Below are 27,108 nucleotides of genomic sequence, written 5' to 3'. Positions count from 1 at the left end.
TTGCTACAGACGAAGAAACCCCTAAATAGCAATCTCGTCGCTTTCGATGGCGGTCACAAAATATCCGAGCGAAAGTTGCTTTCAGCCCTATAATTGGCGATTAGTAATCATAACATTATTAATAGTTAGAATAGCATGAAAGCTCGGACGTGTTGATGTTTAACGCCATGAAATCTTTATCCCACACGCAGGCTGTGTAGTCGGAAGCCTTGGCTACTTAATTAAATTCCAATTAGGACACTATCACTATGCTGTTTAGCCGCAGCGCCTATTGTCCGCAAACGAGCGCTCAGTCTGCTCTTATCTTATGCCGCAAAGAGGGGCTGCTTGAGAGGGCCTGCAAAAGATAATTTATTGCTTTTAATTAGTCTTCATTCCGCCCGATCGGCCCGGTGTTCATCACCGCCGTTGGGTTGAATAAAAGCCCAATGAAAAGCGCTGTCACCGCTCCCTGGCAGGGCCCTTCATCAAACCCAAGCAGGGGCCCCTGCCTGCGTTACAAGGCGCGTCGTTTCCAAGGTGCTGATAAAGCTGCTTGAATAATAGCCGAGCCCCTCGCAGACACCATTTACAGAAATGACTTTATTGACGGCTTCGCGTTGCTCGTTCATTTTAGGGAGTCAGATTTGTTGCCGTAATACGATGATAAATGCACAGACTCACTGCAGACTGGCTTTTATTCGGCAACCTATATACTACACGTACAATCACACACACACACACACACACACACACACACACACACACACACACACACACACACACACACACACACACACACACACACACACACACACACACACACACACACACACACACACACACACAGACACACACACACACACACACACGAATGGGAGGTGGAAGAAATCCAGCGATCTTTGCAAAATGGCCGTGTCTCAAATTAACAATAATGCTGTACTTTTGTTTATGATTGCAAATCTCCCCATTGTAAGACTATTAAAGTATTTCTGATTCTGATGATGCTTACACACAGTACTACAAGAAATTGTCAACTGTTTAAAAAATACTTTCAAAGGCTATTGAACATTCAACGCTGGCCGTAAATGGGCTAATCCATTTAGCGTAAATGGGCTAGCCCATTTACAGCGAGCGTGTTCATGTGAGCACAGATAAATTATTTTTTTTAAAATCAAATTAAACTGAAAACAGAGTATCAAATAGTTTGAAACAGATTTGAAAATGTTTTGGTGAAAGTTGACGACGCAAAAAAAAAAAACGGATTCAAAATAGTCTTTCATTCGTGTCTCGCACTTTCGAGAGACAAAATTTTACTTAAAAATATTCAATAATTCAGTGTTAATATAATATGTATTTGTACGGCAGGAACGAAATCATATAACGTATATTTAGCGTGTGGTTAAAATCAGAATAGCAACTTTAATTTAAAATATGTTCAACGAATAATCGTACAAGACTTTCAAAACATGCACACTGCTGCAGATGGATTTAAATTGCCGCCGTCCACGCGCAACGACATCTTTTTCAGTCTCAACCCCCAATATTTGTTTCATTTCCACTTGGACATTTCTCGTAAATATATCACATTTAATCCCCGCCTGTCTGCGGAAATAAATACACGAAAACCACCCGAGCGAATGCATTTTATGTCTCCGTGATCGCAACCGGGTGAATCTGGATATCTTTGAAGGCTTGCGCTGACACCTAGTGGCAGAAAGAGGAAGTCGTATAGGTTGCGCATTGACGTCATAGCTTTGCGACAGAACGAAGGCAAAGTGGCGGTTTATGACTGGATTTGTAACCGATTGACTTGTAGAAGCGAATGGTGAAAGACGGAACGGAACTCGGATTTGGACATGGCGGATCATATCTTCTGTGTCTTTGAGGACGTCACGTTGGGCTTCCCAAACCCCTGCTTCCATCACTAAGTGGAAGTGGCGTGAGTAAGCTACTCCACGCTAGCTAGCTAGCTATTAAATATATAGCTAACAATGACATCTGCTTGCATGATGTTGCCACTGAACGCAGTATGTGTGTGTTCATAATCTGACCATTCAACACATATTTTCTATCTGATACCTGTTTGCTAGCTACTAGCTATCTCGCCGGCTAACTAGCTAGCCAGCTATTAATTATATAGCTAGCTGGCTAGCTATTATTTATATAGCTAATAGCTAACAATGACATCTGCTTGGATGACGTTGCCACTGAACTCAGTGTGTGTTCATAATCTGAGCTGTCAACACATATTTGCTACCTATTTGCTATCTCGCCGGCTAACTAGCTAGCTCGCTATTAATTATATAGCTATCTAGCTAGCTGGCTATTTGTTACATCGCTAGCGATTAATTATATAGCTATCTAGCTAGATGGCTATTTATTACATCACTAGCTAGCTATTAATTATATAGTTAGCTAACTAGCTATTAATTATATAGCTAATCGCTAACGACATTATTATTATTGTTATTATTATTGTTATTGTTATTACAGGAATTATGTTACTGCTCCCAAATGCGATTTGATGACGGATGCAGTACTGCATTTGTCCACTAGATTTCAGCGTCGAGCTGCTGCAACAACGTTTGTTCGAGGGTGTTTAACATTACATGTTTTTTTATACAACCCACCATGACGAATGACGTCACTTTTGTAAACGACTTTTTAAATATTAATCATAAATTCCAACCGGAAGTTAAACTAATTGAAATAATAGTGTATAATAGTGCCAACTGGATGGATTGATGGATGAATGAATGATTTTGAAATATGGGAGGAGAAAATCCCCACATTTGAAAAGAAACTCCTCACAGGAGGCCCGGAAGTGTGCTAACTCGTCATCACCCTCTGTGTCTGTCGCCTTAGAGGACAAGTTTGCATAGCAAATATTAATTAATATTCACAGTGTTTCCAGTCTCTCTGTCTCTCTCTCTCTGTCTGTCTGCCAGGCCCACTTCAAAGTCCAGGCTCTCTCTCCAGTAATAATACATGAAGGGCTCTTCATGCTCATTCATTAATCAGGAGGGAAGCTTAGCGCTGATCTTTAGCCTTTGCACGCTCGCGCACACCTTAACCTAGCATCAATAATTAAAGTGATATTAATGCAGATAAATAATGAAGATTTTGGGGCAACCTTTTTTGGAGTCCTAATGAGACATCGGTGACAGTTTACTTGCACGTCTTATTGCGTCTTGCTGAAAAGTTTGTCGAAGCTTAAGCGGAAGATAAACGGGCTCATCACACAAGTGGCAAGGTCTGGCTATCTAACTATCTATCTCACTATTGACTGTGTTAGCTATCTATTAGCTAGTTATGTAGCTATTAGCAGCCTAGCTGGCTGGCAAACTATAAGCTCGCTATCTACTCTGTTAGCTATCTAATAGCTATCTAGCTAGATATCTATTAGCCGTCTTGTTGGCTGACTAGCTATCAAGCTCGCTATCTACTGTGAGAGTGTGTGATTGTCTATTAGCTAGCTAGCTTTCTAGCTATTTGAGTTATTCAAATCCATCTAACGCCTCTGACCAAGAAAGCGACACACAATGCATTTTGGGTACTTTTTTCGACTGAAAACACCGTCCGTGTTGATCGCGAAATTAGAAGGAAAACTACATAAATAACGCGATGGTGAATCATTGTGTGTCGCAGCCAATTGACCAAATTCCCAGCGGACCAATCAGCCCATTTCCAACGGAGCTTGTGCGCCATCTTGTGCATTTTCTGGGCGCTACATTGGAGTCTAGACGGCTCAAATTGATACGGAAGGACTTCTTTAATCTATTGCAAACATTTATGCTTTCCTCTTCAGAACTATTTGAATCTTGTTCATAACTGGATGAGTAACAAGAAAGCACATTATCCGAATCTGAAGCCATTGTTTTGATTCTGGAGCAAGGCAGTGTGTGACCAATAGTGACATCACGAATAAGGGGGCGGGACATTCTGAATCTTCCCAGTTTCAAGCTCATTTTGTGGAAGTTTTGGGAGACTCGAAGTCATTTTTATTGGTGTTTTGCATTTGACTAAAAATATCAGCCTGCGTCTTTTGGCTATTTGAGACGCTCTCAAACGTTTTTCTGATGTCAGTTAGGAAACACACAAAAAAAATGGTGTCGGTTGTCCTTTAAGGGGAAACTGACTATTTATGTGTGCGTGCACGAATGTGCAGGCGCATGAACTTCCCTGTCCTCATCAGCGCTGCTGCCCAAGGCGACCCTAACCTTTCAGTCAACCCTCTCAGGACCGTGACTCTCTCATCCGGCATCCCTGGCCTGTCATCACAGGAGATATTCAAGACAGAGTTCTTATTGGCTTTCTTACAATAAAACATTCAATGAAGACGTATATGGCTAACCTTTTCTCCCTCATATTCAGGTGTGACAGACTGCGTGTCATGAAAAAAAGTCATTGGCGACCGACAGAGGCGGGGAAATGGAATCATTCTTGAGCAAAGGATCGTTTGATGAAAATATAAATGCAGAGACAGTAGATGTCATGTGAAAGGGATTTATTCTGACTTGCGTATTATTTAGATGTGTGTATTTTTATTGAGAGGAATTTTTAAGATAATGCAATTTGTTGAAGTGCTTTGAGCTTTCTGAAATAAGTCACAGAGAGAGTGAGAGAGAGAAATTGAGAGAGAGACATAAACAGAGACATTGTGAGAGATTGAGAGAGAGAGACAGAACGAGAGACATTGTGTGTGAGAGAGAGAGAGACAGAAAGAGAGAGACATTGTGAGAGACAGAGACAAAGAGAGAGACAAACAGCAACATGCGAAGGAAGTGATGGACAGTTGGTTGCTTTTGATCGTACACCATCTTGACTATTCCCGATAAATGATGTTCACATCCTTCAAGGATGGATTTTCATGTGGTTGAGTGCAGCCATGTTGGCTGACTTCGAAAAGCCCACATGCTAATATTTGTTGACTATGATTTCCATTTAGATTGACGACAAGTGCGGTGTGTAAACAGGTGTTTGCTGTGTGTGTGTGTGTGTGTGTGTGTGATCCTCAATTGAATCGTTTGAAGAAGAAGATGAAGACAACAACCCCGAAAAAATGATCGAATCCACAAAAAAAAATTATACTAAATAAGCCTTGAAACTACACAAAATATGCCTTATTTTATGTATAATAAATATGCTAAGGTACTATAATTAAAGAAATAAACTGTACTGTATCATAGTCGTTTTATTTACCTTGTTGACGGTTGTTGATGAGGAACGTAGATTTCTTCTTTCACCATCTTTAGGAATGATTCCTTGTAGGTGCTTTTTCTGCGATAATTTTACCTCGTTCCTCATCAATTGTGTTGTGTTTAGCTGGGTTGATAGCTTTTTGCATCAAGTGTACAGATGGCGTGTGCGAGTTATTTGTGGAGCGTAATTGATGGGATATTTTATCCTTGCAGTCTACACTCTGCTTTAGAACTATCAAAGGTGAAACGAGCTCGAGTTCCGAGCTCATTTTGTTGCAGTTTTGGGACACTTGAAGTCATTTTTATTGGTGTTTTGCATTTGACTAAAAATATCAGCCTGCGTGTTTTGGGTCTTTGAGATGCTATAAAACGTTTTTCTGATGTCAGTTAGTAAACAAAAACATGGTGTCGGTTGTCCTTTAAGTTTTTCAAAACAACTCAACTTTATTTGTATAGCGTCAGTCACAATGTCACATCACCTGTCACGCGATGTAATAATAATAATAATAATAATAATAACAATAATAGATTTTATTTCCAAGCACCTTTCAAAACTCTCAAGGACACTTTACAGTCACGGGATAAGAACAAAATAGTACCTTGGCGATCGTTGTATTAAGCAACCCTGCTCTAGATGGTTAAATGTGGCAGTTTCTGATACGTCACTCTTGTCCTTTGTTGACAGACACTGTTGGGTCTGATCAGATGGCTCCGCCTCCCATTTGGATGACAAGATAAGAATGGACATGTGCGTGTGTGTGTGTGTGTGTGTGTGTGTGTGTGTGTGTGTGTGTGTGTGTGTGTGTGTGTGTGTGTGTGTGTGTGTGTGTGTGTGTGTGTGCGCCTTAGGTAACTCTTAATTCCGCTTTGGATATCGATGCCATGCTTGCATTTGGAAGAACAAACAAACAAACAAACACACACACACATTCCTGTTTCAATGTTTTTGTGAGGTCCGGCTAACTCCAGATAAGGAGTGAGGACCACCGTTGCTGATAAGTTTAGAAAAGAACTAGTGTTCCATTTGAACACAAAATGTCAGCCCATTTCCCACTTCAACTTCTTTCAAAACAAAGAAATAAAAAGTGGACTTGAAACTGAAATAGCAGAAGGAGTGAGGACCCTGAATTGGGTACATTCAAAGTCCTCACCCCTCTAGTGAATTTGGTTATCGTTGAATATTCGAATGACAATAACCCTGGCACAGGAGTGGACACATTTTTGCACGTCGTCTGACAGTGAATGAGTTAATAGATGCTGATTTTGCGACATTTTGTTTAATCAACATTTGAAAGGTTGCAACGTATGACCAGGTTTCAAGAGCACGGTTGTACAAGTTTACCCAAAACGGAGCCTTATATGGTATTCACCCTGGTAGAGAGGAATCTGTCCGTCCATCAGCTAACGCCAACATACACAACTTGTGTCTTAAAGGACAACCGACACCTCTGGACAAGTTGCGTCCATAATTTGTAAAATCACTTCAAATGACTTCCAATGAGCGTATTTTAATAAGATTCCACCGCATATAGCTACAGTTTACCTTTTAAGACTCGCGCTGACTATTCAGGAAGTCTCGTTTTCCAGTTGATGACGATGCCTGACGTGACGTCACGTCTGGAACGCCCCTGACCGAGAAAGCGACACACAATGCATTTTGGGTACTTTGTTTGGTCGGAAAACTTTGTGTTGGTCCGTGATGATAGCGAAATTAGAAGGAAAAAAACATAAATAATCTTGTGCATGTTCTGGGCGCTACATTGGAGTCTAGACGGCTCAAATTGATGCGGAATGACTTCTTGAATCGATTGCAAACATTGATGCTTTCCTCTTCAGAACTATTTGAATCATATTCATAACTGGATGAGTAACAAGAAAGCATCTTCTCCGAATCGGAAGCCATTGTTTTGATTCTGGAGCAAGGCAGTGTGTGACCAATAGTGTCGTCACGAAGTCGGGGGCGGGACTTTCGGAATCTGCCCAGTTCCGAGCTGATTTTGTGGCAGTTTTGGGACTCTTTAAGTCATTTTTTATTGGTGTTTTTCATTTGACTCAAAATATCAGCCTGCGTGTTTTGGGTATTTTCGATGCTATCAAACGTTTTTCTGATGTCAGTTAGGAAACAAAAAAAATGGTATCGGTTGTCCTTTAAAGGTCACAAAAAACAAAATAGAAGCAGACATTTCTATGAAAAAAAAGACCTCCTGCTGACAAGTTGATTTAGTCCGGGTATAAGATGAAGCCGGAGAAGGTGCTGTACTTGTTGTTATTGCCTCCGTGAGCTTTGCCGCCGTCCAATTTCACGTAGACTTCGTCGCCAGAGTCCAAGTGCAGGACGGCACTGTTGCTGGCGTAGTCATAATTCTGGTCTGCGTCCTGAGCGATGGCACTCGCTCGGACCTGAAACATGGGACAGAATATTTAAGATCGTCAATATTTTACAAGGACATTGTGCTGACAATAGTGAAAGGGTAAAAACAATAGTTCGTTGATGTTGTTTATATTTAGGGATATTTAGATGTGTATGTGTAGGTAGGTGTGTATGTGTGTGTAGGTAGGTAGATGTGTAGGTAGATATAAAATACATTTAATTTCTAAGCGCATTTCAAAGCTCTCAATGTCACTTTACGGTCACAGGATAAGTATTTCTTCGGGTGAGCTGCGGCAGCCACACGCGCCAGAATTCACTCAACCCGGAAGTAACTCAAATAGATAGAAAGCTCGCTAGCTAATAGATAATAATAATAATAATAATAATAATAATAATATGTTTCATTTATAAGTGCCTTTCTAAACCCTCAAAGTCACTTTACAGTCACAGGATAAGTTTTTCTTCAGGTGAGCAGCGGCAGCCACACGCGCCAGCGTTCACTCAACCCGGAAGTAACTCAAATAGATAGAAAGTTAGCGATCTATTAACTGGCTGGCTATCTATTAGCTATCTAATAGCTAGCTAGCTAGCTAACCTTCTATCTGTTTGAGTTATTCCGGGTTGAGTGAACGCTGGCGCATGTGGCTGCCGCTGCTCACCCACAGAAGAACGTATCCTGTGACTGTAAAGTAACGTGTTATTATTATTTTATGATGATGATTATTATTGTTGTTGTTATTGTGATTGCTATTATGATTATATTATGATTATTGTTGTTATTATTTGCATTGTCCTTCCCCATGATGATTACGCAACACTTGATCATCATTTATTGTCGTCATTGATAAACAAGAAAATGCACACCAATTTCCAATCTCGAACCCCATTTTCGATCCGTGTAATTATTTGGCGTTGTTTTCACGGATCTGACGTGGACGCTCGGCGCGATCATCCCGTGCGTAAAAGTGCGCATTTTTGGGTGAGTGCGGGGTCGTCCTCATTACGCAACATGCCAATTCAATTCAATTGATCCTGCAATGTAATCCAAATCGACTTGATCACTTCTAACTTACCTGTCCGTTTTTACAAAGGTCGGCCCACATGCTGGTTCCGTCTCCCCCTCGCATTAACACGTGATAAGTGAAGTAATAGATCCCGGATGCGTGGCAAGTGAATTTCCCGGTGTTAGGGTCGTAAAGGTTCCCCAAATTTGTAATGACGTCGTCAAACCGAAGCACTTCGTATCCCTCGTGGGGGTTCTTCAGCCCGACGTAGAAAGCCACCCGACTACTTCCGCCATTTGTCGAGTTGCCGCCGTCGCTTTGGCCGCGCTCCGCCGTTAAAGCCGGGAAGGCGAGTTCGCTAGCGCCGCGCTCCCCCGGCGGACCCCTGGGGCCGGGGGGTCCCGGTTCTCCGGGGGGACCTCTGAGTCCCGCTTTTCCCGGTCTCCCCGGTTCCCCGCGGCCGCCTCGCGCCATCGGCGGCGGCGGCGCGACGCCGCGGGTTTCTTCGACGACGGCTTTGGCGCCGTAAGGCTCGCAAACCATCCGGCAGGCGCCCGTCATCTCGAAGTAGCGAGCGGAAGTCTCCGAGGGACGCGGGAGGAGAAGCGGCGCGACGATGGCCAAAGCGAACAAAAGCATCGCGATTGCGGTGACCGAAGCCAACAGTGACCACTTCCTCCGCGCGCTTCGGAGACGGAGGGAGGACAGACAATCCGCGGTGCCTCGACGGGGGGTAATGGTGAAAGATTGGCAAATACTTAAAATAAACAAAAAAGAAAGAAAGAAGAAATGTAGTTAGCTTTTAAATGGGTCGCGGCTGAAAAGAGAACGCCTTTGGAGCGGTCTCGATACAGAGTTGCGCGCACGCTGACATGCAGATGCGTCCAGCTGTCAGAGGTGCCGAAAACAGACCGGAAAAAGACACCAGTCCTTCAGATTAAAACAAGATCAAGGCTGTTGAGCATTGCAGTGATATCTTGGCTTACGAACTTAATTGGTTCCCGGACAGAGTGTGTAAGGTGAAAAGTGTGTCTCCCAAAAATTAATTTCCCATAGGAAACCATTAGAATAAGAATAATCCGTTCCCAGGTCACCATAAAACATAATTTTCTACTTTCTAAGCATTAAAACTACACAAAATATACCATATTTTATGTATAAGAAATGTGCTATGGTATTATAATGAAAGAAATAAACTGTACTGTATAATAAAGTCGTTTTATTTACCTTTATGATGGTCGTTGATGTACCGTATTTACTTGAGTATAACACACACGTGTACAGTGATAGCTTGGCTTACGAACCTAATTGGTTCCCAGACAGAGTGCGTAAGGCAAAAAGTGTGTATCCCAAAAATTAGTTTCCCATAGGAAACCATTAAAACGAGAATAATCCGTTTCCAGGTCACCATAAAACATAATTTTCTACTAAATAAGCCTTAAAACTACACAAAATATACCATATTTTATGTATAATGAATGTGCTATGGTATTATAATTAAAGAAATAAGATGTACTATATAATAAAGGTTTTGCTCACTCACCGACAGTGTTTTTTTTCTTTTCCAGAACAAAGCCTAGAAAATTTCAGACTGTTGGCATTTTCTTCTCGACTATGAAAAATGAAAGAACAAATGACCTTTGCTCAGGATTAGTACAGTGAACTGTATCTTCCGGCTATGATGAGCCACGCACGTCACACTATTCACATTTTGCACTGCAGCTGCCTTGTGGCACTGCTATGCTTTTTTTTGTCATATGGCGTTTGACCACTCCATGGAGAAATGCACAAATGATGTCCAATAAAACAGGTTTTGGGAACCTTTTTGATGAAGAGAGCCATAAAAGTAAAATATTTAGAAATATTTTCCAATGAGAGCCACACACACACTCCTGTTTCAACGGTTTTGTGAGGTCCGGATTACTCCAGATAAGGAGTGAGGACCACCATTGCTGATACGTTTAGAAAATAACTAATGTTACAATAGACCACTAAGTGTTCAACTTCTTTAAAAACAAAGAAAAAGAAAAAGTGGACTTACAACTGAAATAATAGGCAGGAGTGAGGACTCTGAATGGGTACATTCAAAGTCCTCAGCCCTGTGTGAATTTGGTTAAAATTTGGTTTTTACTTTTTGTGATATGAACTTTTTCCTCTCATTAACCACACACACACACACACACACACACACACACACACACACACACACACACACACAGTGAGTAAAAAGTGTGCGTATCCAAGTAAAATGAAAATATACACCAAAAATCATTTTGGGTGAATTTCTGAGGACCTCTCTGAAACGTTAACAGATGCATATATTGACTCTCTAGAAGCCTTTAGAATGAAGAACTTGACGGGACCGGCCAATAGGTCCTCACTTGTCAAAAATGTCCTCACTGCGTCTGGTATAAAATGCTTGTGGTCCTCACAAGACTAGTCATACAAACGCGTTAGTTAACTGTCTGCCATCAAATGCAAATAAACTTGATAATTTATCACAGTTACCCTGAGGAATATGACGTAAGATGATAAAATGATGTTGGAAGTAACGTGAAGTGCCACAGAGTATGTGCGAAAGTGTTGCTGAGCCACAGCAGAACAACTCGGAGAACTTGCACCATCAGCTTCTGTCTCAACGTGTGACCCTAATCCAAGATGAAGACGCTGAGAAATATGTCGCCCCGGACAGCGTCTAAAGAAATAGACTTATGCATGACACCTTGTGACACTGACGCAGCACTAACATGGCAAGAGAACATGAATGTTTTCACTTCTGTACATGTTGAATGTTGATCCTATAACCACAATTATGTCATCGGACATATGTTTGAAACTAATTTGTTTTATACAGTGATACCTCAGTTTACGAACCTAATTCGTTCCCAGAAAGTGTGTGTAAGGCGAAAAGTGTGTCTTCCAAACATTAATTTCCCATAGGAAACCATTAAAAATTAGAATAATCCGTTTCCAGGTCACCATAAAACATAATTTTCTACTAAATAAGCCTTAAAACTACACAAAATACACCTTATTTTATGTATGATAAATCTCAGCACCTTTACAACCCAGTTGAGGTCAAGCGGTACAGTCCAGGAAGTGACGGAATGTATTCATTTTGTGTGGTTTCGTCAAAGACAGTGGCGAGAAGTGCCTGAGGAAATAGCAAATGTATTTCAAAGAACTCAAGCTTGTGAGATAAAAGTGGCTCAAGCAGATCGGGAGTGACAAGAGGCAAAACAGCACACGGCCACAATTTGTGTGTTTTCATGCAACAATGTGTGTGTGTGTGTGTGTTGTGTGTGTGGAGGGGGGCGGGATGTCACGTGACAGTAATGCACTGCTGTGAGCCAGAGGGATTCAACCTTTTGCAAGTGGCAAAGGCAGACATGATAAAGTCATGTTGACAGTCTGTAACCTTCGGTCACAAAAACCTTTGATATAATTTTGCCTTTGTTCATGATTCCAATCCCAAGGCTACTTTATCAAATTGTCGACACAACATTAAGATGCAAAAAAATATATATTTTGTCTAATAGTGTTCTGTACAATCGTGAAAGAAACTTGATCATGAAGCTTAAGGCACATTGTGTTGCTCAGCCCTCGGACCAACATATGCAAATAGGGGGCCCTGGCGGTTAAAGCACAACCGACACCATTTTTGTTTTTGTTTCCTAACTGACATCAGATAAACATTTTCTTGCATCTAAAATACCCAAAAACACGCAGGATGATATTTTTAGTCAAATGCAAAACAACAATAAAAATGACTGCAAGTGTCTAAAAAGTACTTCAAATTGAACCCGGAAGTGGCCAGTTTCAGAAGGTCCCGCCCCCTTTTTTTTTACCTTGCACAAGAATCAAAACAATGGCTTCAGATTCGGAGAAGATGCTTTCTTGTTACTCATCCAGTTATGAATATGATTCAAATAGTTCTGAAGAGGAAAGCATAAATGTTTGGAATCGATTAAAGGAGTCATTCCGGATCATTTTGAGCCGTCAGGAATGATGTGTAGCACCCATAACATGCAGAAGATGTAGCGTCCCGGAAAATGAACAAGATGGCGCCCAAACTCTGTTGGAAATGGGCTGATTTGTCTGCTGGGAATTTGTGTCATCTAGTATCAAATGGTAGTCTTAGTGCAACACGCAACGATTCACCATCGCGTTATTTATTTGTTTTCCATCTAATTTCGCGATCAACACTGTGTTTTCAGACGAAATAAAGTACCCAAAATGCATTGTGTGGCGCTTTCTCGGTCAGGGCCGTTCCCTACGTGACGTCACGAATCATCACCAACTCAAAAACAAGACTTCCTGAATATTCTGCGTGAGTCTTAAAAGGTAAAATAAAGCTATATGCGGTGGAATCTTTGTAAAATACGCTCAGTAGAATTGACTTGAAGTGATTTTTACGAATTATAGACACAATTTATCTGAAGGCGTCGGTTGTCCTTTAAATCTAGCAAAATTGCGACTTTGAAACTCGCATACTTATTTGCGATTTTTCTCCAAATAATACCCCATTTGTAAAAAAATAAATAAATCTACATTTCAACTTGGCCCTAATGCGCTTCCGTACAACCCACACGCCCCCCGTTGCATTTTTATCTTGATGCCACACGTGGGGGCGCGGCCATGGCGTGGTTTCGCTTTTGTCGTCATCTCACCAGGAAGAGAAACACCGACAATGTGAGTTGTCCGCGAAACTTTCCGACGGCGATTCACGACGACTAGCAGATTATTATCGTACGGAAATCTTTTGTCATCGACCCAACGCTTTGTGATACTTCACAAAGGTATTTTTTGCAAGTTAACTTTCTCGACTTCGACCAAGGACACCCGACGAGTCGCCATGACATGAACTAATTTTAACTCGTGTTTTGCTTTATAGAGTTGCTATTTAATCTTATGCAATAAACTGCTACGATGGGGGAATTAAACATTGTTTAGCGATCACACTTAAAACATTCTACGTCGTCCTTTTAAATGGTCACCTCGCTCCCACCGTTACCACTTCGTATTCAAATTTTGCTTGTACAGAAATATTCCGCAGGAAATTCTTTCAAATAGTTTTCTGCATTTTTCCCGAGTCGTTTAAAATCGGCCACTTAATTTTGAACAAACGGATGAGTAAATAAGACTAATTTTATGATATAAAACCGTACATCTTTACTTAAATAGCGCATTCGCCAAAGACGCACGGAACCAGAAAATGTCACTTAAAATAAACAGAAAACATGATAAAACATCGACAATGATCACTTTTTAACTGTGTTTGAACTGTTTGTTTATCTCAAGTGTATTGGTGGTCTGACATAATTTATTATACGATCCCAGAGAGGAACCTCGTGTAGTTTGTGATGCAGAGATAATATAACTGTTTGATATAGTAGTCCTGGACTGCAGTTTAACCGATGTGACAAGATTTTTCACTAATAATTCATCACACATGTTCTAATACCATATGAAAGTGCATTTAAATAGCTTTCAAATGATGTATAGATTATTGTTCCATGACAAATAATAAGGAAATAATGCTTTTTTTTTAATTTTCGAAATATGAGGGGATTTTCTGCCTGTAATTTACAGTTAAAACAATGAACATCTGTGACCGAACATCTGAACACGGTCACTATTTTAGTTAAGTTATTAATTGGAATGATTTAGCGATCATTTAGTTGAATTTATATTAAATCATCAGTATTCTTCAGTATTTGATGTCTAAAGAATCAGAATCGGAAAACCTTTATTCGTCCCACAATGGGGAAATTTGCAGTCCACAGCAGCAATTGAAAGCGGATGGGGTGGGGGGGGGGGTGAAAGGATAGAAAACAAGATATTCTCAGCATAACTAAATAAAAATGTCAACTGTATACTGTGCAAATGTAAATGTGCAAAACCGTTTCATAGAAAAACTACATAGTATCAAGAAATGCATATTTATATATATATATATATATATATATATATATATATATATATATATATATATATATATATATATATATATATATATATATATATAAAAGCTAAATATAGCAAATATCAACGATGGAATGCAGGCAGATTTTCGTCACAAATCAAAAATGGCAGTCACTGAATACTAGGAAAGAAAATTGCCAGCTCTAGAAACATATATGCTAATGCTTCTTTTTGCTTGAAACCTGGCAGTCATGGAGAAAAATATATCTTCTACCACTTCTATGAGTTATAAAAATACAACTTACTCACCTTTATAAACTGTAGTGTTAGCAAAAAGAGCGTAACCTTCAATCCAATTTTTTTCCGCCCGTTTCTCATTGTCGTATTGGGAAATTTCAGGAACCAGCATGGAGGGCAACGTGTACTACGTCATCATAAACTGCTTATCTTGGAAAATCTAATATATATATATATATACGATATACGACTGCGAGTACAGAGTGCGCTTGGTTCACTGGACAGAAAAAATCTCGGTGGAATCTAGCTCACTGTAGCGTACCTAAACAACGTGTCGAATCGATTGTCACACTATGGGTCCATTTGTGTTACTTGTTTTGTCAGTTCATCATGCCCGAGGAGATGGAACAAGCTTTAATTGAGACAGGAGACGGCAAGGACGGGTGCAGGTCGCTGGAGGATTGCATTTATGCCTTTGACCCCCAAGTTGTCGGCATCCTGGGCACTGGCGACTTCTCCCGCTCACTTGCCAGAAAATTGCTCACCTCCGGCTACCGGGTGGTGGTCGGGAGTCGAACCCCCAAGCACGCTCTTGCGCTCTTCCCTCATGAGGCGGAGGTGACACCCAAATTTGCTTCATCATTAGTCTTGCTTAAATCCTGTGTGAGGCCTCGCAGTGAAATTGTAGTTCGTCATGAATATTTTGTATTCACTGTGTTGACATGTTTGCCTTGTTTCTAGTCAGCTAATTTTCATGGTATTTAGAGGTGTTTTTACCCACAGGACTGGACATCAGGCATACGCTGTATTGTTCTATTTGTGATTGTGCTTTATTCATGATAGTAGCTATGCTTGTCTAACTGTAAAGTGTCCTTGAGAACTTTGAAAGGCGCTTAAAATGAAATGTATTATTATTATTATTATTATTATTATTATTATTATTATTATCTTTATTGTCTTTATTGTCTTTAATATCTTTATTATTTAAATATATTTATTATTATTTTATTGTTTATATTATTATTATTATTTTTATTATAGTTTTTATTATTATTTTTACGAGTATTTTTCTGAGTATTTTTATTGTTTTTATTTTTATTATTATTGTTTTTATTATCTTTATTCTTATTCTTATTTATTATTTTAAATATATTGTATTATTATTATTATTGTTACTATTATTGTCATTGTTATTATTATTGTTATTATTATTGTTTGTTGTTGTTATTGTTTTAGTTTTTGTTATTATTATTATTATTAAAGCGATACAGACCCACACCATTTGTTTCCCTGTCGCCCAGGTAACCTCCCAGCTGGAGGCGGCCAATCAAGCCGACGTGATCTTTGTGGCCATCTTCCCCGAGCACCACAGCACCCTGTTGAACCTGAAGACGGCGCTGGCCGGAAAGATCCTGGTGGATGTCAGCAACGGCTCTCAAATCAAGCTAGCTGGACCATCCAACGCCGAACGACTGGCTGACATGTTTCCCGACAGCTTTATTGTGAAAGCTTTTAACACCATCTCAGCGTGGGCGCTTCAGACTGGATCTCGAGATGGTAGCAGGCAGGTAAGATTATCATCCCTTGTAACCTGGCTAATGAGCTCTTCCCGTGAGGGAGTTTCAAGTCCTAAATTACTTCTGTGGCGAAGGAGTTTTCCAAGTCCTAAATTCTGTCCAAGGCCAGATGTCCTAGATGAAGATGACGTTTAACATTAATCAGCCCGTTTCCACAGGCTGATACATTCCTTATATGGAGCTTGGTCACCCTCTTCTGGCTCTTTTTGGTGCAACACATCGTTTTCAGACCAAACAAGCGCAGCAAAATGCATTGACGTGATGGAGGGACTGCTACAATGTCTCCTTTTTTTTGGTCAGGGGCGTTCCTTCAGTGACGTCACGTACGGACGCGTCACCAACTCAAAAACAAGACTTCCGGAATATTCAGCGCAAGTCTTAAAACGTCAAATCTAGCTATATGCCGTGTAATCCATGTAAAATACGCTCAGTAGAAGTCATTTGAAGTGATTTTGACAAATTATGGGCACAACTTGTCCGCAGGCGTCGCTTGTCCTTTAAAATATAATTTATTATTATTATTATGAGCTTCGATGCCTGAGAAATGAGAGAATCCAGTGAGATGTTTAGCTCATTTTTCTTGTTTAGGTGTTCCTGTGCAGTAACAGCAGTAAGGCCAGAAGCACAGTCCTGGCAATATGTCGCAGGATGGGCTTCTATCCTGTGGATATGGGCCTGCTCTCCTCTTCGAGAGAGATCGAGAATCTCCCTTTATATCTGTTTCCTTCCTGGGGTACGCCCGTCCTCATCACAATGATCCTCTTCATCTTCTTCTACCTCTACAACTTTGTGCGAGACGTCGTCCATCCCTTCGTCACAACGAGGAAGAACGTCTTCTACAAAATGCCAATCGAAACCGTCAACGTGACTTTACCTTCCGTCGCCTTGGTGATGCTCGCCCTCGTCTACGTGCCGGGCTTGCTTGCCGTGATGGTTCAGTTAAGGCGCGGCACCAAATACGAACGCTTTCCAAACTGGCTGGACAAATGGCTCACCAAGAGGAAGCAGTTTGGCTTGTGCAGCTTCCTGTGCGCCGTCCTGCACGCCATCTACAGTCTCTGTCTGCCCATGAGGCAGTCGGCTCGCTACAAGTTGCTCAACGCCGCTTTCAAACAGGTGAATTGATCGGGCAAATCAAACGTTTGCTGTATTCAATAAAACAAACGTTTGAACCAAGATTTCGAAATCGGAATGAATTACAGTGAAACCTCGGTTTACGAACCCCTTGGCTTACGAACTTTTCGGTTTACGAACGTTACATTTATGAAAAATTTACCTTGGAATACGATAGAAAACAGTCTCCACAAATAACCCGCATCTGTCTAAAAAGTGTGTGCAGAAAGCTATCAACATAACACAAACATAACACAATTGATGAGGAACTAGATAAAATTATCGCAGAGAAAGCACCTACAAGGGTTCATTCCTCAAGATGGTGAAAGAAGGCTATGTACGTCATCAAGTTTTTAATGCTGAGGAAACCGGCCACTCCATTCCATCAAGCCATCAACGATCATCTCAAAGGTCAACAAAACCACTTTATTGTATAGTACTGTTTATTTCTTTAATTATAATATTATAGCACATTTATTATACATAAAATAAGGTATATTTTTTGTAGTTTTTAGAAAATTAGAACAAAATTCTGTTTTATGGGCACCTGGGAACGGATTATTCTCATTTTAATGGTTTCTTATGGGAAATTAATTTTTGGCATACACACTTTTCACCTTACACACTCTGTCTGGGAACCAATTAAGTTCGTAAGCCAAGGTATCACTACATTCAAAATGTTGAATAGAGACTCTGATGCTAAATGACTCGCAAACTCCTCCCCTCTGGTGCCATCATCGATTGCTGTTCGAGAGTGACATGCTGGCTGGCTGGCCAAAATTGTCGTACGCGTTGCCGGCCTGCTAGCGCGTTGCGGTGCCAGGCGTCAAATTTATTTTTTAAAAATAGGGTCTGGAGGTCGTGGTCGTAAGAACGGGTAGTTGTCAGTCGAACCGGTCGTAAGTCGGATGTTACCTGTATATAAAACGGCGTTTTATTTCAATAATCTGTTAAAATGATATTGCCCTCATTTTCCATTATGATTCATAATGTCAAATTTCACGTTCTTTTCATTTTCTTCTTTAATTTTTCCATTTTATTTTTTAAATTTCGTTTTTTTTCTGTTGATTCACTGACTTTTTTTTGGGAGTCTCCCTTTTGATTCATCTGTACCCAAACCTGTTTGTCATATGCACTGGCACGTTTTTTTCTCTTCTTTTTGTGATCATTAGTTAATATATTTTCTCATCATTGTGTATGTGTGAAGTCCATGTGTTTGAACACAATTTAGCATGAAAACCACTTCTTTTTTTTGTTGAAAAACAATTTGAGAGGTACATATTTTCATATGGTAGATATTGGGTCACGGAAAAAAAGCCTGTTTTTGTCCACTGTGGCGATGCTGCCATCTAGTGGAGTTTTCAGTGCCAGTGAATTTTTGTTCGGCCTGTGATTGAGTTGTCACTGGACTCAGATAATAATAATAATAATAATTAAAACCACTCCTGTATGACTGAGAGCTTATACAGAAATAATAAGGATTATGATGATAATATAATATACTATTATAATATAATAATGATGTGATGATGATAATACCAATTAAGTGGGAACCAAAATTGGGAACCAATTAAGTTTGTAAGCCAAGGTGCCACTGTATTCCGATTTTGAAATCTTCGTTCGTTTTGGAAATTTTGGTTTGTTTGTCAATTTGCATACTCAGCACAGCAGCCAATCAGAAGCCTGCTTTCTGCTGCCGGACTTTCCCGAGCGTTATAGGTGTCACGGTTTGCGAGGTGGTGATGGTTGTGGATCCAAAATAAGCAGGCAGGAAGGAGCAGCAGATTGTATTTGACAAATTGTATTAAAATATAGTCAGCGGAAACAAAATCTAAAACATCAGAGTCATCCGAACAGAAAAGTACAAAGTATCAAAGAAAACCATGAGTAAAAATCTGCCAAGATGAAACTTATTGTGTTTCAAGTTGTGAAAAATGGGCCAGGCAACTTTTCAGAGTTGTCTGCCCTGGTGTACGGTAACTTTTTTTGTCGGGGCTTTCAGACAGTGTGATAACATGCGATAACCATGTGGCGTGCAGGTGAAAGAGGGTGTGGACAACGCGTGGAGTGAGGAGGGTGTGTGGAGAATGGAGCTGTACGTCTCAGCGGGCATCATAGCGCTCGGGCTACTTTCCTTGCTAGCCGTCACTTCACTGCCGACCGTCGCCGATAACATCAACTGGAGAGAGTTCAGCTTTATACAGGTGAGCCGCAAAGGTCAAAGGTCAGTTTTTGACAACCCTCTGTTGAATGATTGATTGGTATTCGGCTTGCTTTATCACAATCAGGTGTGTAGGCAGAATGAGTGTGGCATCGGTGACAAAAATATGGACTGTTGACAGATTTGTTTTGTCTGTGAATGTGTGTGTGTGTGTGTGTGTTTGTATGACCTGTCTTGTGAGGACCACTAACTTTTTATACCGTATGTAGTGAGGACATTTTTGACATGTGGGGACCTTTTGGCCGGTCCTCACGCTCCTCATCAATTGTTTCATGCTGATGAAAGCGGCCACTCCATTCCATCAAGCCATTAACGACCATCACAAAGGTAAATAAAATGACTTTATTACACTGTACAATTTATTTCTTTGCTTATAATACCATAGCACATTTATTATACATAAAATAAGTTATATTTTTGTAGTTAGAAAATTAGAAAGTAGAGAATGATGTTTTATGGGGACCTGGGAACGGATTATTCTCATTTTAATGGTTTGCTATGGGAAATAATTTTTTGGGATACACACTTTTCGCCTTACACACTCTGTCTTGGAACCAATTAAATTCGTAAGCCAAGGTATCGCTGTACTTTCATCCCTTTGCTGCTGTTAAATGTACATTTCAAGACTAATAAAGAAGGCTCATCCAATCCAATCCATTTTGACAATAGAAAAGGAAAATAAATGCATACAAACAATTGGCGTGTTTACACTTTTGCAGGTGACTCCGTTTGGGTGCTAACACTCAAAGCCGCCAGAATTGTCTGGGCTCACACATTCCTCTCTCCTCCTCCCTTTCATGTCAGCGCCAAACTAATCCTGTGGCCGTCAGATTAGTCATGTCCAGCCTGGAGGCCGCCAATGACTTATCGCCATTCTTTTAGCATTAGCTGGCGATGAATGTTCCTGTGCAGTGCAGCGCTTCCGGACACACACTTGATCTTGAGTGAGTTGTGTCAATGACTCGCTCAAACATGTAACTCTGCAGTCATAATTCGGACTGTTTATTTAAAACATGGTTAAATCAGTCACAGCCATTCACAATTTTATTCAGGAATTGAAAATATGACATAGAGCGCCATTCCCGAATTTGTTTGGGTGCAGATAAAGCGCTGGCCATGACCTCTGGCAATGTTTTTTCCTTCCCCGGGAGGGCAGCATACCTCTGTTTTCCATGTTAGCACTTTGTTCCAGCTTTAGCTGTTGTTAAAGCGCTATATAAACCAATACGTATGTATTGCATAGTATTTTGGACAGCCGGCCTGATTTCGAGATCATATAACTCCAGACCCATATCATTTAGTAAGTAACTACGGTTTCTAACACTGCATTGAATATTTATGCAACAAGAATAACCAAAATGTCTTTGACACCCCGCAGTCCACTTTGGGCTACTGCGGCCTGTCCATGGCCACTGTCCATACACTCCTGTTTGGCTGGGACCGCGCCTTCGACCCGAGCCAGTACCGCTTCCTCTTGCCGCCCACTTTCCTGGTGGTCCTCATCCTCCCCGTCTCGGTTCTGTTGGTCCGCCTTCTACTCCTGCTGCCTTGCATCGCGCAACAACTGCGGCAGATCCGCCGCGGGTGGGAGAGAAGCCGGCACGTTCGCTTCATCCTGCCCAACGACGACCGTGTCGCCGGCTTCGATAACGTCAGCCTTGTTTGAAGAAGAAGAAAAAACACTTTGGTTTGGGTAAACTGGATAATATTGTATTTTCCGGTGTACAAGGCGCACCTAAAAGCGTTTGTTTTCTTCCAAAGATGACCCTGCTGCACCTTACACGCCGGTGCGCCTTATATGTGAAGCCACATTTCCCCCTGTGGAAGAAGTACATTGCGGACCATGCTGGGATATACAGGGAACATCCGACTTACGACTGAGTTCCGTTTCAACCAAACGGTCGTAAGTCGAAATATAGTTTACGAACCCCTTGGCTTACCAACTTTTCGGTTTACGAACGTTACATTTATGAAAATTTAACCTTGGCATACAAACTATTTTTCGGGATACACTCGGAGCTCCATAATGAGTGATGTGTCGTTCGCGAACGAGCCTTTTCTAAAAAACAAAATGGCAGCCCACTTGAAACCGGCCACTCCATTCCATCAAGCCATCAACACCATCACAAAGGTCCATAAAACGACTTTATTATGCAGTACTGTTTATTTATTTAATTATAATACCATAGCACATATATTATACATAAAATAAGGTATATTTTGTTTAGTTTTAAGGCTTAGAAAATTACAAAATGATGTTTTATGTGGACATGGGAACTGATTATTCTAATTTTAATGGTTTCCTATGGGACATTAATTTTTGGGATACACACTTTTCACCTTACACTGTCTGGGAACCAATTAAGTTCGTAAGCCAAGGTACCACTACATTCAAAATGTTGAATAGAGACTCTGATGCTAAATGACTCGCAAAGTCCTCCCCTCTGGTGCCATCATCGATTGCTGTTCGAGAGTGACATGCTGGCTGGCTGGCCGGACAAAATTGTCGTACGCGTTGCCGGCCTGCTAGCGCGTTGCGGTGCCAGGCGTCAAATTTATTTTTTAAAAATTGGGTCTGGAGGTCGTGGTCGTAAGAACGGGTAGTTGTCAGTCGAACCGGTCGTAAGTCGGATGTTACCTGTATATAAAACGGCGTTTTATTTCAATAATCTGTTAAAATGATATTGCCCTCATTTTCCATTATGATTCATAATGTCAAATTTCACGTTCTTTTCATTTTCTTCTTTAATTTTTCCATTTTATTTTTTAAATTTCGTTTTTTTTCTGTTGATTCACTGACTTTTTTTTGGGAGTCTCCCTTTTGATTCATCTGTACCCAAACCTGTTTGTCATATGCACTGGCACGTTTTTTTCTCTTCTTTTTGTGATCATTAGTTAATATATTTTCTCATCATTGTGTATGTGTGAAGTCCACGTGTTTGAACACGATTTAGCATGAAAACCACTTCTTTTTTTGTTGAAAAACAATTTGAGAGGTACATATTTTCATATGGTAGATATTGGGTCACGGAAAAAAAGCCTGTTTTTGTCCACTGTGGCGATGCTGCCATCTAGTGGAGTTTTCAGTGCCAGTGAATTTTTGTTCGGCCTGTGATTGAGTTGTCACTGGACTCAGATAATAATAATAATAATAATAATAATAATTAAAACCACTCCTGTATGACTGAGAGCTTATACAGAAATAATAAGGATTATGATGATAATATAATATACTATTATAATATAATAATGATGTGATGATGATAATAATATAATAATATACTATTATAATATAATATACGAATATTATAATAATAATAATTTTAATAGTAATAAATAAATACAAATAAAAGAATAATAATAAAAAGTATAAAAATAACAATTATAAAAAAATAATACAAATTAAAAATAATACATTACATTTTAAGTGCCTTTCAAACCTCTCAAGGACAGTTTACTGTCTCGGTTCAACATTTCAACCATTTTCTATACTACTACTAATTTAATAATAAATACATGTGTTAAAAAAGAGTTAATTCCTAAATGATATGGGTCTGGAGTTAGCTGAGCTTGAAATGAGGGCGGGTGTCCTAAATACAAAGCAATACATACACATTGATTTATATAACAATAAGAATACTTTTCATTTCTTAAGCGCCTTTCAAAACTCTCAAGGTAAATTTACAGTCACAGCATAAGGTTTTCTGTGGGTGAGCAGCGGCTGCCACACGCACCAGCGTTTACTGAACCCGGAAGTAACTCAAAAAGATAGAAAGATAGCTAGCTAATAGAATGCTAGATAGCTAACTAGATCGCTAACATGTTTCCTGACTCAAATAGCTAGCTATATAGCTATATTGCTAATAGCTAGCTAGATAGCTGATAGCTTTCGCTTTAACAACAGCTGAAGCTGGAACATAGCAAAAAATGGAAATGCTGCCCCCTTGTGGAATAAATAAACATTTCAGAGGCCACGGCCATAATAATAATTAATACATTTAATTTCTAAGCGCCTTCCAAAACTCTCAAGGTCACTTTATATTCCCAGGATATTTTTTCCAATTAAGTTGGGAAGCCAAGGTATGCAAATGAGCAGTATATGTAAGGGTTAAAATGAACAAGAGTTGATAAGGTGAATCGTGTTCCTGCTTGCTGATCAGGTGTCGATAGTGTCGCGTGTGTGCCTCCCACATTTACTCGCCAGCAGCTAGCCGTTGACAAGGCTGCCACCTGGAATACAAGTTGAACACTTTGAAAGCATCTCCCGTGGCCATGACTGTAAGTATCAGCTCACACCATTTCCAAATCTGCTTCCGTCACTCCGCCATTGTGCGAGATTGTGCTTGTTCTTCAGCCTGTTTATCCACTCCCTCTCTTTTTTTTTTTTTTTTTTTTAACGCTACAGGAAACCTTTGAGAAAGCAGCGAACGAGGCCAAGAAACTGAAAACGCAACCTAACCGCGAAGAAGTCAATGAGCTGTATGGGTTATACAAACAGGCTACGAATGGGGACTTGGAATCTGGTGAGTACTTTTCTGTTAAAAAAAAAATAGCCAAAAATGAAATAGTATCTCGGGATATTTGCCGTTTCTGCACATAAACGCCTAAAGAGGGTGTGCTCCGAGGACAGAATGAAGCCAGACAGGTTGTGCGTCACTGTGAAAATGATGAAAAGACTGATAGGTTTGTATCAAGATGGTTTATTTTGAACCCGTAAGGCATTCTTCCAATATGTGAAAGTCGTCCACCCGAGACTTGATCAAGGATTCCGTTTGACGCTGAGTTTCAACTGACGTTTACTGCATTTGTACAATTTGTCTCAAACTGAACATTGATTTTAAACGTGCTGTTTCTAAATCTAGCTTCTTTCGTCTTATAATAATAATAATAACAATAATAATAATAATAATAATAATACATTTCATTTCTAAGCGCCTTTCAAAACTCTCAAGGTCACTTTACAGTCACAAGACAAGCTTTTCATTGTGGGTGAGCAGCGGCAGCCACACGCACCAGCGTTCACTCAACCCGGAAGTAACTCAAATAGACAGAAAGCTAGCTATTTAGCTAATAGATAGCCAGCTAAATAGCTAATAGCTATAAAATAGTGAGCTAGATAGCTAATAGATAGCCAGCTAGATAGCTAATATGCAGCCAGACAGCTAGATAGCTTATAGACAGACAGACAGCTGGATAGCTAGCCAGACAGCTACACAGCCAATAGATAGCTGATGGATAGCTAGCTAGGCAGCTGGATAGCTAATAGATAGCTAGATACATAGCTCGCCAGCTAGGTAGTCAATAGATAGCCAGCTAGATAGCTAATAGCTGTAAGGTAGCTAGCTAAATAGCTAATAGACAGCCAGCCAGCTGTATAGCCAGCTATATAGCAAATAGATAGCTGATATATAGCTAGCTCTGCAGCTTGATAGCTAAATAGATAGCTCACCAGCCAGATAGATAGCAATAGATAGCAAATCGATAGCCAGCCAGATAGCAAGATCTTCTTTGTTTTGAAATCTTTAAATGGCCTCACTCATCCACCCCTACACACCTCCGGTCTGCTGACCAGACATGATTAGAGGTGCCAAAAACTAATCGGAGGCTCAGAGGGGACGGCCCCTTTTCCGTGTCTGTTCCCTGCCTCTGGAATGACTTGAAACTGAACATTGGGCAAGCCCCCTCGCCGCACATTTGTAAAAACCGCATCTTTAAAACTCACTTGTACTCTTTGACATTTGACTCAGCATAATTCCGACTTGATCTTGGTTTGACTCCCCGGTGCCTTCTACTATCTTTGTGACTGCTTTATTTGCTGTATATGATAGCTGTCCGTGTTAACCACTTTGTTACAGCTTCAGCTGTTTTTAAAGCACTTTATAAAACAATATGTATTGTATTGTATTTGTTCACAAAAGAAAAATCATCTGCCATCTTTGCCTCCACAGATCGTCCAGGGATTTTAGATATCTTGGGAAGACGAAAATGGGATTCGTGGATGGGAAAGAAAGGTAAATCTTCAATCTTTAAGTCGTTGGAAACAGATTGCAAATTGACGCTTGTGACTTTACAGGTCTGTCCAAAGAAGAGGCAATGGCTGCCTACGTTGAATTGGTGGAGAAGTTGAAAAGCAAATATGGAATCTAAAATCAAATTTTCACAAATAATTTGCATTTTCTTTGTAATGTTGCATTTGAAACATGACGCAATGGCATTATTTAAATTGATTGAATGTCTTGATTTGTATTCTGAAATCGAAGCTTGAGTCAATCGTGTAGTAGGCCTCAAATTTCAATCTTTTCATCTAAAAAATAGATCCACATTTGTACAGACAATTGTCAGTTATTATGTGCGCCTTGTACTCAGGGTAGTTTCCTATTTACCTCGAAATGACTTTCATCCATCCATTTTCCAATCACCTTATCCTCGCAAAGGGGAAAGGGGGCATGCACACAGGTGCCCATTACGCCCACTTTATTTCTGTCCTCCAGTCTTCGGTTAAAGCCACATGATTGGTCAAGAACGCAGCAGTGAGGGGATGTGGTTTAAACATGAAAGAGACAGGCAGCTATCAACCCAGCTAAACACAACACAATTGATGAGGAACAAGGTAAAATTAACGCAGCAAAAGCACCTACGAGGGCTCATTCCTCAAGATGGTGAAAGAAGAAGAACGTAGCGTTCCTCATCAAGTGTTTCATGCTGATGAAACCGGCCACTCCATTCCATCAAGGCATCAACGACCATCACAAAGGTCAATAAAACGATTTTATGATACAGTACAGTTTATTTCTTTCATTATAATACCATAGCACATTTATTATACATAAAATAAGGTATATGTTGTGTCGTTTTAAGGCTTATTTAGTATAAAATTATGTTTTATGGGCACCTGGGAACGGATTATTCTGATTTTAATGGTTTCCTATGGGAAATTAATTTTTGGGATACACATTTTTCGCCTTACACAGTCTTGGAACCAACTAAGGTTGTAAGCTGACATATCACTGTACAGTATTTTAATAGATGAATAAATAGATATTTGGGCTGTGTTCAGTTGTGATTGTGTTGTTTATTTGTCTTCAGTTCAATAATTGGAAAATAGTTCACTACAAGTCATAGCTGGTAACGTATGTTTATAATGTTATATAGGTCAGACATTTTACCTTTTGCTTTGGACACTGTGGACACGCCTGAGAGACATTTCCCCAAACGAAGCAGGAAGACAGCAATTCAGGTCACCCCACATTCCATGACAGTTTACGCTCACGTTGCCTTCTTTCGTGGAAAAAAAGATTTTAATCAAAATACTAGAAAATTACAACATTTGACCACAAGATGTCATTAAAACACTGCATCAATTTCTTTTCGTGTTCCTTTGAGCACATTTTCGAGTCGCAGGAGTACAGTATTGAGTCATCTTGTTTTGTTTTTCTGTCCGTTTTTACACATTTTGCAATTTGAATGCAATGACTCA

General features: G+C 40.1%; 3 protein-coding genes across 6 annotated transcripts; 2 read left to right on the top strand and 1 right to left on the bottom strand.

Annotated features, from left to right (window-relative positions):
• The first annotated feature begins 1,740 nt into the window (after positions 1–1,740).
• LOC148902633 (metalloreductase STEAP3-like) lies at positions 1,741–22,550 on the top strand. Of its 4 annotated transcripts, XM_089015365.1 has the most exons (7): positions 13,188–13,250; positions 15,105–15,338; positions 16,022–16,288; positions 16,886–17,413; positions 19,450–19,614; positions 21,010–21,324; positions 21,393–22,550. In XM_089015365.1, exons 1-6 carry the CDS (start codon positions 13,197–13,199, stop codon positions 21,295–21,297), a joined length of 1,536 nt encoding a protein of 511 aa, XP_088871491.1. In that variant the 5' UTR covers positions 13,188–13,196; the 3' UTR covers positions 21,298–21,324; positions 21,393–22,550. The 4 variants fall into 4 exon arrangements, with proteins under 4 accessions (XP_088871629.1, XP_088871491.1, XP_088871413.1 ...); XM_089015503.1 differs by lacking the exon at positions 13,188–13,250 and adding an exon at positions 1,741–1,921 and having other exon boundaries at positions 21,010–22,550; XM_089015287.1 differs by having other exon boundaries at positions 21,010–22,550.
• On the bottom strand, positions 5,910–9,795 carry c1ql2 (complement C1q like 2). The gene is made up of 2 exons (XM_089015181.1): positions 8,628–9,795; positions 5,910–7,583 (listed from the first exon to the last, which is right to left on the bottom strand). Exons 1-2 carry the CDS (start codon positions 9,195–9,197, stop codon positions 7,404–7,406), a joined length of 750 nt encoding a protein of 249 aa, XP_088871307.1. The 5' UTR covers positions 9,198–9,795; the 3' UTR covers positions 5,910–7,403.
• Positions 22,551–23,750: 1,200 nt separating the features above from the next.
• Positions 23,751–26,683, top strand: LOC148902632 (acyl-CoA-binding protein-like). The gene is made up of 4 exons (XM_089015090.1): positions 23,751–23,909; positions 24,037–24,154; positions 25,580–25,642; positions 25,705–26,683. Exons 1-4 carry the CDS (start codon positions 23,904–23,906, stop codon positions 25,776–25,778), a joined length of 261 nt encoding a protein of 86 aa, XP_088871216.1. The 5' UTR covers positions 23,751–23,903; the 3' UTR covers positions 25,779–26,683.
• Positions 26,684–27,108: the final 425 nt, after the last annotated feature.

The sequence above is a fragment of the Hippocampus bargibanti genome, linkage group LG01 (assembly GCF_051943395.1).
Source record: "Hippocampus bargibanti isolate YZ-2025 linkage group LG01, ASM5194339v1, whole genome shotgun sequence".
NCBI lineage: Eukaryota > Metazoa > Chordata > Actinopteri > Syngnathiformes > Syngnathidae > Hippocampus > Hippocampus bargibanti.
Note: the sequence above shows the minus strand (reverse complement) of the source record. Positions and strands in the feature narration are given on the sequence as shown.